This window comes from Lepidochelys olivacea, assembly GCF_965140295.1.
Source record: "Lepidochelys olivacea isolate rLepOli2 genome assembly, chromosome: 3".
Classification (NCBI taxonomy): Eukaryota; Metazoa; Chordata; order Testudines; family Cheloniidae; genus Lepidochelys; species Lepidochelys olivacea.
Genome location: NC_140413.1, coordinates 189,024,242 through 189,036,535, shown reverse-complemented (window position 1 = coordinate 189,036,535; position 12,294 = coordinate 189,024,242). Strand labels below are relative to the sequence as shown.

General features: G+C 45.4%; 1 protein-coding gene across 3 annotated transcripts in view; it reads right to left on the bottom strand.

The window, feature by feature from the left end:
• The window catches only part of VRK2 (VRK serine/threonine kinase 2), a gene marked incomplete at its 3' end in the record, with an annotated part of 67,182 nt that extends 60,993 nt beyond the window's left edge, over window positions 1-6,189 (bottom strand). The window contains exons 1-2 of one of the 3 annotated variants that reach the window (XM_084624467.1): window positions 5,958-6,189; window positions 4,742-4,882 (exon numbers count right to left, since the gene is read on the bottom strand). In XM_084624467.1, coding sequence (XP_084480593.1) covers window positions 4,742-4,877 — 136 coding nt within the window. In that variant the 5' untranslated portion in view covers window positions 4,878-4,882; window positions 5,958-6,189. Of the gene's footprint in view, window positions 1-4,741; window positions 4,883-5,788 lie in introns of all 3 variants that reach the window. The other 2 variants (XM_084624466.1, XM_084624465.1) reach the window with 2 other exon arrangements.
• Between the last annotated feature and the right edge of the window lie 6,105 nt (window positions 6,190-12,294).

Here is a 12,294-nt window from a genome sequence, read left to right as displayed (position 1 = left end):
ACTAAAGACAATGGGATTAGAGAGTGCTCAAATCTTTGCAGAACCAGGCCCAAACTGAGCTGCTGGCTGGTGTTATTTCAGCCACAATGTCTGTCATAATTAGGGCCCTACCAAATTCACAGTCCATTTTGTGGAATTTCAGTCATAGGATTTTAAAAATCATAAATTTTATTATTTCAGCTATTTAAATTTGAATTTCACAGTGTTGTAATTGTAGGGGTTCTGATCCAAAAGGGAGTTGCAGGGGGGTTGCAAGGTTATTGTAAGGGGGGTTGCAATACTGAGACCCTTACTTCTGTGCTCTTGGTGGTGGCGGCAGCGCTAAGTTCAAAGCCAGGCAGCCGGAGAGCAGCGGCTGCTGGCCGGGAGCCCAGCTCTGAAGGCAGAGGCACCACCACGAGCAGCAGCAGCGCAGAAGTCAGGATGGCCTGGTATGGTATTGTCACCCTTACTTCCACGCTGCTGCCTGCAGAGCTGGGCCCTCAGTCAGCAGCTGCCCCTCTCTGGCTGCCCAGCTCTGAAGGCAGCAACACAGAAGTAAGGGTGGAATAGTATAGCATTACCATCCTTACTTCTGCACTGCTGCTGGCGAGGCGCTGCCTCCAGAGCTGGGCACACAGCCAACAGCCGCCGCTCTCCAACTGCCTAGCTCGGAAGGCAGTGCATAAGTAAGGATGGCAATATTGCAAGACCCCTAAAATAATCTTGTGACCCCCCTGCAACTCCCTTTTGGGTCAGGACCCCCAATTTGGGTAACGCTGGTCTCCCCTGGGAAATCTGTATAGTATAGGGTAAAAGCACACAAAAGACCAGATTTCACAGTCTGTGATGCATTTTTCATGGCCGAGAATTTGATAGGGGCCTAGTCATAATGAATATGAGAAATAAGATTCCTTGTTTTGGACCTTTCTTTACAGCACAGAGTCAATCTTTGCTGATAAGTCTGATCCATTTCCTGTTTCAGCTGAGTTATGCACTGCTGAGTCAATCTGCTATGTTCCTCTTTCTAATTTCTGTGTTACAATTGGAACTAAGCCTCCATCTTAGTGCCATAACCAGTACCGGGTCTCCCTTCTGATAGAAAGTAGAAGTAAACAAGAATGACATTTGCAAAGATTCTACCCAACAGCTATATTTTTTTCCGGCTATTCCTGCTATACTCATTAGGAACACAAAACTAAAATATACAATGGCCCTAGACTGCAATATCATTCCATACCACTCCTCTGGCTGCTCTCTGCCTCAGCATGGTGGGATTCAAAGAGCATTACACCACAATAGTTGAAGTCATCTGTGGTCTGTGTGGTCAGAAACAAAACCAGTAAAATCTGCATGAAACATGTACCAATCTCCATGCAATATACCATTTACAAGGTCTTGTATGGTTTTCCTGTAATAGGAAATGCCCTAGTAGATTTGGTACACAATTAATTTTTTTTGCTTTATATTGAGAATTACTTACACTGAATTATTCCTCCTTCACTGTTGCACCAGATGTTCTAAACATGTACCCTATGAGAGTAATCTGGGTTCCACCGGAGAAAAGTGTTGTTATAACAAACAAAACCACATTCTCAATTCAGTTTCCCCTCATTACTACATCAGAGTCCCACGAATCATTCTCACTTCTCTGTGGGAACCTTTGTAAGTTTCCATTCCCCAACCTTCCATTACTTTCTTTTTCCCCCTCCCAACAAATAATCCTTGACTAGCAATTTCAGGAGGCATCTTGACTTCATTCCATTGCTCATGCTGGGGTATATTTTCTTATGGTAATGCTTCCTATATATGCTCTAGACATAGGATCTCTCCAAGGCAATTGACTGATGTTTAAGAGAAGGTCATAAAAGAAATCATGTACATCAAAAGAAAAATGTAAATATCAGAATAGCTCTGTCCCTCACCTCTTCTGTGACTGCACATTTCTGAGGGGCCTTGGTTACTGATCTCACCCTGGGAACAGGGGTGAAAGTAAAATGCAGCTCTTACCAGTACAGGGCTGCTCTGGCCCCGCCCCAGAAGGGGCATGGCCTCGGGCGTAAGGGGCGGGGGGGTCAGCGTCCCCGGGCCCATCCATCTGTGCTCCCTGGCCCGCGCTGCCCGGGGCTCCAGCGGCAATTTAGAGGGCCCAGGGCAGCTACTTCTTTTGCCCCCACCCCCCGTCAGCAGCGCTGCCCTTTTTGCACCCCCCATTGGCTGCTCTGCCGGGTCATCGCTGCGCAAAAGGGGCAGTGACGTTAAAGTAGCGCTTTAAAGTCAGTTGTATGGGCCGGTACTGGAGGCTACCTTTTACCGGTATGCCATACCGGCCCATACCCCCTTACTTTCACCCCTGTCTGGGAAGGCTATGAATAGAATTCTATAGAATGGAATGAGACAGAGATAAGACAACTAGGATTTTTTTTTTTGTTTTCTTGGCCTTGAGCAACAGATGCTGATCAAGCACCTCCCAAAAGAGTGTATTAAGAAAGATTAATATTAAGACAGAATATTATTGGACACTGGTTGATTAAAACAGAGTTTGCCTGCTTCTTCTTTTACTAATGGAACATATGGGGAAGCAAAGGACTGGAGTGAAATATGTCTTAATGTGGATTAAACTGAGCATCTTTTGAAGAAGCATCAAGCACATATTAGTTTGTCTCTGTATGCTTAAATGATTGGCAAGTGGTACAGGACTGAATGTATGAAGAGCAATCAGAAGCAGTGGTATTTAGGTTGCTAATGAAATCATCTTTCTCTCCTCTATGCAGTCATACAGTGGAATGGATGCCATCCTCTTTTCCATTCTAGAAAGCAGGACATCTTGGTTAATCGCAGCCTTGTTCACAGTTTTTCTTCTCAGTTTCTTATGACTGAAATGGTAGATGTCAGAGTGTGCAGATAAGATTGATGATTTTTGCTATAATTTACAACCACCATTGCTGACGGAACAGTTTTAAGGCATCCATTTTATTTAGAGCACTAACATACCAGTCCTCAGGTAGAACCAGTCTCCAAGAAGTAAAATGTGGGTTTTCGTGACTGTGCACAGTCACTACCCAGCTCTGTGCTTTGCCACACCAAACACAAGGAAAAAATATGGAGGAATTCTGCTCAGTCCCAGCTGTTCCTGAGCAGGAAAGCAAATATCTGGAACAAGGACATCAATGCATGACAGATGGAACAGAAAAAATGCAAGAGACACTACTGCATCTATCATCAAGAAAACAGTGGCACATACTTATGGCTGAATAGGATGTAACGAACACCCATAAGTTCTGCTACAGAAAGTAAAAGCTTGTTCCACATTCACCAAGGCTCCAGTCATTTTCTCCATGTGGGCAAACTCCTGTGCTTCTGCTTCCAGTGTAGCTCTGTGTGGGCAAAGAGGATCCACCCATGCAGAAGAAGTTGCAGTTAAAAAGACAAAAGAACTGAGAAATAAGTCATTTGGTATATGGCGCTTGTTCTAATGAAAAATTGACTTGTTCCAGGGGTCTAGAAACCATGCAACAAGGAAAGCTTCTGCTGTCTTCAAACGTATTACCATATAATCTTCTAACAAAGCAATTTGTATGAGCTAAATGTCATAGCACATAAACAGAAAGAGTGGAAAATAGAAAATAAAGAAATGGCACAAAGAATGGATGCCAAAAAATGCAATTACACTTTCCATGACAAAATAAATGGAGAAAAATTAAAAAGGTACAACAGATTTTTGTATGTGCAATGCACATTCAATCCACATATTGAAGTGCCTTGATCAGCAGGTTTTGAATATTAATACCCCAGGTCTGGGAACACTAGTTAACATACCGCTATCTAACTTAAGAAGAGCATGTTTGCCTTTAGGGATGATGGGTTGTACTGATGTTGCTATTCAGGACTAATTCTTCACTGCTCTCAGTACAAGCTCAATGTAGTTCCTGACAGATTTTCATTGTAGACTAGTTCCCATATTTATCCTGCATGTGTGTGGTACAGGAAAAGTCCATCATGCTGCTTTGTAAACAGATTTTTCTCTTTTATAGAGACCAACAGTAGTAATTTACATGTTGATATAAATGATCCCGAAGTGTTTTACAAACTATTTATCACTTTTTCACCACTGAAAAGCAGCTACCTCTGAATAGAAATATAGCATCTGTTGAAGAGCATGCAGCTATACTATGCCATTTTGGACAAGTGAAGAGTACCGTTTTCAGCTGAAACTGCTGGAAAAAGTGTGGCTTTAATTCATACATAGCACCAAAGTTAATACTACTATTGCTATAAAATGTGTAATTAGTTCTTTAATGACCAAAAGCTCTGTATCTTGATTTTATGTCTCAGCTGAAAGATGGCACCTTCAACAGCCAATGCCCCTAACAGCACTTTGGAGCACTGGATCAGTACTGACTTGAGTTACTGCCACATACTGAATCAGCATATCCTACAGCACTTACTATTGCTACTCTCTGGCAATCTTCTGCTCAAGCGCTGCCCCATAGGTGCCCAAGGTATATGCTTCACGCTGCAGGCTCTACAAGCAGTACTCTGAACAATCCAGGAAAGAATCATGCAGTTCCTTCAGGAAAACTTCTCAATCACCTGAGCATTCAGCTGAGTGCTGTTTAAGATCGTGAAACACATTCTGGCACCTCTTGTTGTTTCTTTAGTGGATTAGCAACAACTTTTTTTTTAAACCATTTTGTTTTAAAGGATAAAGTAGAACAGACAACTCACAGAAATACTCTCGTAATTAACACTCATGCTTTACCTAAATAGATCAATCCAAATCCTCCCTGGCCAATTATATTGCCCAGCCTCCACTCTTTTCCTTCAGTGTCTTTCATTATCATTCCTTTGGGAAGGGGGACAGGGAGCTTGCTTTTTCCACACCCTTTAGGTGGCATCACACCTTGAAAGAAAAGAAAATGAAACCAGTATGAAAGAAAACGAAACCTTCCAATTCCCTTGTTCCAAAACGAAAATCATAGTTAAGTCTTCCACAGCCTTGCACCTGAGTAATAACTTATTCCTGTGCAAAGAGGGTTTAAAATGCTACCAAATAGTGTTTTATTCCAGTTCAAAGTGAAGGTAAATGACTACAGGGAGGCAAGGCCTAAACAACGAGGGGGGCAATCCCATTCAAGCAACAACATTATTACTAGGTGAGTGGCTGAGACAGAGGGATGGAAGGAAAGTTGCACTGAAAAAATCTACAAACATGCAACCTGGCATGAGTCCACAGTACAGCCTTTAAACTATGAGTTGATAGTTTAGGAATATGCACCATTATAAAAATAATCAGTGGACTACAGAACAACCACCTGAGTCTGCACTCTGTTCTTTACTAAGCTCAGTGAGGTGAGATGCATCATCCCGGGTGGCTTTGGGGGTCTAAACATCTGGTTTGAAATACCAAGACCCCACTCTGGAACCATGTGTTCGAAGGTGGGCAGGCCTGACTGAGAGGGAGCCCTTTATCCTTTCACACAAGCCCTGAGTTCTGTCAGTGGGATTTTTCAGACTCTCAAAGCACTTTACACAGGTGGCTGGTGCTATCTGCCCTGCACGGGTCTCTTACACCTTTTTCCGGGGCTGACTTTGGCCTGAGTGGTTCTCTTAGCCCACTCCCCGGATGGCGAGCGCAGCCGGGGAGAACAGACCGGCTAAAGGAGATGGCAGCAGACGGGGGAAGGCTGCCCAGGTGCTCCTACTCCCCGCTCTGCTCCAGGCGATTTCCCAACAACTCCCCCAGCTTCCCTCCCACCTGCAGCCTTGCTCCGGCCGCCCCAAGCTCCCTCCGACACCCCCGGCTCACCCAGCTCGTTTCAGAGAGCTGCTCCTGGTCTCCACCCCCCGCCAATCCCCGCAGCTACTGGGGGCTCCTTCTCCCTCGCGGGCTCCTGCTCCAGGGCGCCGCGGCAGCCACAGACTCTTCCCAGGCCGGTCGGATCCGCGCGGTCCCACCCGCTCCCCGAGACACTAACCGGCCTCGCCTCAGGCCGCCGGCGCCCCCCGCCTTCCTCGTGTAGCCGGGCCGGGCCAGCCTCGGAGCGGAGGAGCAGCGGCCGGAGAGCCCAGGAACCCCGGCAGTCACATGGGGGATGAGTGACAGCAGCCGGGGGAGGCGTGCGAGGAGCCGCGCCGGGTGCGGCTCGGGGAGCGCGGGCGCGGCTTCCTGTGGGCTCGCCCCAGTGCCCGGCGGCGGCGGCGGCGGCAGGGGAAGCGCCTGTGGGAGAGAAGCCGCGGCTCAGCGGGAAAGAGTGCGGGGTGCGCCTGATGTGCCCGCTCGTCCGAGGGGGGGCGGGATTGTCAAACAGTGGGTGTCCTACCTCGCGTTGGAGGGGCACACTCGGAACATGCCCCGCTTCAGCATGAAGTGTTCTAAAGATTAAACCAATACTAAAGAATGAAATAAAGTGCCTGGCTGTTTGGGGGCCACATGTTCCCTGCCCTGTGGAGAGGCAGGGGAGCCCTGGTGGAATCATGAATCATAGAATATCAGGGTTGGAAGGGACCTCAGGGGTCATCTAGTCCAACCCCCTGCTCAAAGCAGGACCAATCCCCAATTTTTGCCCCATCCCTAAATGGCCCCTTCAAGGATTGAACTCACAACCCTGGGTTTATTAGGCCAGTGCTCAAACCAGTGACCTATCCTTCCCCGGAAGTTCTGTGCACAACATTTAAAAACCTTGTGCATTTTTTTTAGACTATCAGGGTTTGAAGGGACCTCAGGAGGTCTCCTAGTCCAACCCCCTGCTCAAAGCAGGACCAATCCCCAATTTTTGCCCCAGATCCCTAAATGGCCCCCTCAAGGCTTGAACTCACAACCCTCAGCTTAGCAGGCCAAAGGTCAAACCACCGAGCTATCCCACCCCAGAGGAAGAAGCTTTGAGAGATGCCTCTGTCATAACAGCTCATACTCTCTGGAAGTGCTATAGTCAGACTATTGGAGTCCACTGTAAAGAATTCTCACTGGAGTGGTGACTGTAGAAGGGGGTGTAAGGTGTGGCCTATACTACACGTATTTTTTGAAGGGAGCAAGAGAAGGATCCTTATAGAAACCAAAGAGTAACTGAAAATTAGCAGAAACTACATGAAAACATCTTGTTAAATCTGCATACAGAGGAATGATATGTTTTCCCAAGAAACAAAACTTGTGGTTGTGTTGCTGATTTTTTCCTCTTATGGAAAAAATGAGAACTGAGCCGGTGATTTTCTTTCAGTTCCTTGGAAATAATGACCATGTTATGAGTGTTGTGAAATCAGTGAATTAGTGGGGAGGTGGTGGAATCTCCTTCCTTAGAAGTTTTTAAAGTCAGGCTTGACAAAGCCCTGGCTGGGATGATTTAGTTGGGGATTGGTCCTGCTTTGAGCAGGGGGTTGGACTGGATGACTTCCTGAGGTCCCTTCCAACACTGATAGTCTATGATTCTGTGATTCTATGAAAGTTGGGGTTTAATGTAAAACTCTGAACTCCAAAAATAGCTGTAAACTCTCTTGAGCTTTTGACTCATCATGAAAAAGGATAAGGTGACAAAACGAAAAAAGGTTCAGACAGCTCTGCAAAAGAAGAGCTATATTTAAAATAGGCATTGGAAAGCAAAAGTGAAACTACAAGTAAAGACACAAGGATCTGATTCATTGCTAATGAAGACGCTGGCACCTGCAGCCTGCACCTATTTTTGTACATTCAAGTCCCACCGCATAGACTCTTGAGAGACTCATTTAGCCATATAGCTTGCACAGCTGCATATGTTGCTGAGGTATAGGGTCTTCATTGGTTTCAAATGAAAAGCTTGCTATATAATTTTCTTATATGACTAGAAGAAAGTGCAGATTTATGGATACAAGTCTATCCAAAGCCAAGATCATTTGAAATCACTCCCAGTTTTGGTATCATGTAAACATTTATTTGACTTGTAGAATTTAAGATTACAGTGAAGTATAAAAAAGGATAGAATATACTTACAAGACAGAGAAGAGATCCCAATGGAAAATGTTATGGGTTTTTCTTTTTAAACAGGGAACAGGGCTGTGTTTGATTTTAAATGAAAAATATGGCTGACGTTGATTTTAAAGAGGGAATAGGACCAAATTTTAAGCAAGTTTTTATGTATTTATTTTTTGACTGTGCTAAAAATAGTCCATTCACTACAGCACAAATGTGCATTTGTGGCATTTTTAAAGACAGCATGTACCCCCATTAATAGCACTTCAAGACATACAAGGTCTCATTGAAAAAGTCACATTCCTGATAGGGTTGCCAACTTTCTAATCGCATAAAACTGAACACCCTAGCCCTGCCCCTTCCCCGAGGCCCTGCCCCCTGCTCACTACCTTTCCCCCTCCCTTGGTGGCTTGCTCTCCCCCATCCTCGCTCACTTTCACTGGGCTGGGGAGAGGGGTTTGGGATGCAGGAGGGGGATCCACACTTGGGGGTGGGGCCGAGGGATTTGGAATGTGGGAGGGGGCTGCGGATTGAGGCAGGGGTTGGGGTGTGGGAGGGGGTACAGGCTCTGTGCTGGGGATGGGGGCTCTGGGGTGGGGCCGGGGATGCAGAGTTTGGGGTGCAAGAGGGGGCTCCAGGTTTGGGGGGGCTCAGGGCTGGGGCAGAGGGTTGGGGTTTAGGAGGGGTTAGGTCTCTGGCTGGGGGTCAGGCTCTGGGCTGGGGCTGGGGCCGGGGATGAAGGCTTTGGGGTGCAGGAGGGGGCTCCAGGTTTGGGGGGGCTCAAGGCTAGGGCAGGGGGTTGGGGCTCAGGGTTGGGGCATGGGCTTACCTCAGGTGGCTCCCGGTCAGCAGTGCAGCGGGGCTAAGTGACCAGCAGGTCTGCTGCTAGTAGGCGGTGGGGGAGGAGGCAGGAGGCTCCTCACACTGCTCTCGCCCACAAGAACCGCCCCCCCCAAGCCCCCATTGGCTGGGAGCTGGCCAATGAGAGTGCTGAGACGGTGCTTGGGGCGCTTGGCAGCGCACGGAGCTCCATGGCCCCCCGCCTAGGAGCCAGACCGCCTGGCCACTTCCAGAGCACAGCACGGTGGCAGGACAGGTAGGGACTAGCCTGCCTTAGCACCGCAGCACCGACTGGACCAGTGGTGGTGAGTGGAGCCACCAGTGTCCCTTTAAGACCGGGTGTTCCCGTCGAAAACCAGACACCTGGTCATCCTAGTTCCTGGACATACCAGCCTAGTCCTCAAAGGAATTAACATTACTATGTTAATTTCAGATTCACCCATGACTGAATGGCTATTGCCATATTGCACCATAATATTGGTGTCTTAAAGAAGTGCATTCCATGGTGCTCCTCCAAATAATGAGAGATTTCACAAACATGTTTGCTTGATAGGGAGAAAAAGGGGAAAGACTAAAAAATAAGCATATGTATATTTATAAACATACAACTGAAGAAATAAAAACAGAAGGATTTTATCCAGTGGTAGCTCTGCTCAAATGGGAACCTAATGTAAGGCTATGCACCCAGTAAGTGATTCTTTGCTCTACTATGTGGAAAGAGGAGGCAAAGAAAAAGTTCTTCCCCGGCTGCACTAGACTGGAGACAAGTCGTTCTTTGACTGCCAGGATCATGATCCTATTTGCAAGCTCCCACCCTGGTATTATCCTGTCTCCTAAGAAACTTGATCCCCCAACAGTCAAGTCAAGGGTATCTACCCCATTTCCTCTCAACTGTTGCCCCAGAGAGACAGTGGCCAGCTGTTCAAAGAGGAGGTCTGATGTTATCCTAGACATGTTTCTTCAGAGAAAGCTAATTATCAAGAGAGCTGAGGCAGGGATGCTACCATGTATGAGTGTTTCTGCAGGAGAAGACGTGTGCACAGGTGAGAGAGTGAAAATATCTGCTGCTTGAATTTTCTCTTATAATCAGAATTTACTAAAAACAAATCATCCCCAGCCAGCTTGATTTCCTTCTTTGACAGATAACTGGTTTGGTGGATAGGATGAATGCGGTGGACATAATATACATGGACTTAAGCAAGACTTTTGACACAATCCCACATGACATTCTCATAAATAAGCTGGAGAAATGTGGGCTTGGTAGAACTACTATTAAGTGGATACATAATTGGTTAAACAACTACAAAGAGTAATTATTAATGGAATGTCAGATTGGAAGATGGTCGCAAGTGGGGTTCCACTCGGATCTGTTCTGGATCCAGTGTTATTTAATATATTTATTAATGACTTGGATATAGGACTAGAGAGCATACTGATCAAATTTGCAGATGACACAAAGCTGGGGTAGCTGCAAATACTTTGGAGGATAAAGCTAAAATTCAAAGGGATCTTGATAAATTGGGGAACTGTGCTATAGACAACAAAATGAAATTCAATGAAGATAAATGTCAGGTGCAACACTTAGGGAAGAAAAACCAAATGCACAAATACAGAATGGGGAATAATTGGTTTGGTAGCAGGACTGCTGAGAAGGATCTTGTGGATCACAACCTCAACATGAGTCAACAATGCGATGTTGTTGCAAAAAAAACCCCAACCCAAATGGAACTTTAGGATGCATTAACAGAGGCCTAACATGCAAGTCTCTTGTGATGATATTACCGCTCTACTTAGGCCTCAGTTGGAGTACTGTGTGCAGTTTTGGTCACTCCTGTATAGAAAGGATGTAGAGAAACTGGAAAGGATCTAGAATCAAGTGACAAATATGATCAAAGGGATGGAATGCAAGTCATGTGAGCAAAGGCTGAAGGAACTGGGTATGTTTAGTTTGGAAAAGAGGAGGTTAAAGAGGGGATATGATAGCCATTTTCAAATACTTTAAAGGGTGCCATAAAAAGATGGAGAAAAATATTCTGTCTTGTCAAGAAGGGCAGGACAAGAGGCAATGGGTTCAAACTACACCATAGCAGATTTAGATTAAATCTCAGAAAAAACTTTCTAACGAAAAACAGTAGGACAATGGAACAAACTTCTTAGGGAAGTTGTGGATGCTCCTTCACTGGAGGCTTTCAAAAAGAGGCTGGATAGCCATCTGTCTTGGATGTTTTAGACACAACAAATCCTGAATCTTGGCATCGGGTCAGATTAGATGACTCTTGCGATCCCTTCAGACTCTATGGTTCTGTGATTTTATGAGTCTATCACAAATATTTGCTTTTCATGTTTTATTAGTTGGAGGTAGGGGAGCAATCATCCATTTTAGGATTCAATTTATAGCAGCATCTGCACTATAACTGGAGGTTCCTTATGCTAGACCTGTCAGTCATGCAACGTACCAACAGTGCTATCTGTTGTGGTGTGACTTTCCCCTTTGTTTTAGTTGCATGCATTTAACATCCAGCTAGAGTGAGATACTGAGGCTGTAACTGAATGTGGGGTGGGGTGGGTAGAGGCAGGGAGGAGAAGGATAGCCTATTGTCTATTTGGTGTATACTTTCACTTGTTGTCTAGTTATTGTTGCTGAGGTTGTTGATTACCTTGAGTTTTTGTAAATCTGCACTTTTTAGAGGTGTCACCCTCTGATGCCCCGCACGTATAGAGGCAGGAAGCATCATCTGGTGCTTTTTAGTTTACTTATCTAGAATGCACCACTTTTGGCTAAATGTTTACAGGTTAAGTACTTAGGATGTCCTGCCCATCCTACTAAAGACCTGATGCTGTAGTATCCGTATTCTTCAAATAGTACCCATTCATTTCAAAGAGTCCTGGTGAGATGGGTCCTGGGCTTGTTATATCTCTGCAATTGATTCCAATTAGACTACTTACAGACACTGTTCCCTTTAAGCTGTGCGTGTGTGCGCGTGCACACAGATCCTAAACCCTGCGCACACGGCAAAACACTGTGCGCAGAACAATTTGCACAGAAAAAAATTTTTTGTGCACATGGCCTGTCAAAAATTAGAGGGAACATTGCTTACACTGTAAATTATTGCTGAATGTGTAGTAAACCATGTTATTGATTTTTAAGAAGAGATTAATATCAGGGATGATCTAGGTATACTTAAAAGGAGCGTGGACTAGATGACGTTTTGAGATCCCTTCCAGCCCTATATTTGAATGATTCTCTGAGAAAGGATGTCAGAATTGGGACCTGAATTAGAAAGTATTGTTAGACTATGGGCATTGAAATGTTGGTGATGCCCTAGTAGGCCTTTCCACAGCTCAAAACTCCTGACAAAAGGTTTATTTTGTGTTTTAAATTGTCTATTGTGGCATTTTCCATCTGTGTGGCATTGCCACACAGTGGGACGCAGACCAGAAGATAGCTTTTCAGCATTACATGTTAGGGATGTGTTGTATCAATCAGGCAAGGTACTAACAAGCTTCAACAGGACTTTATTTTCAAAGTGGAA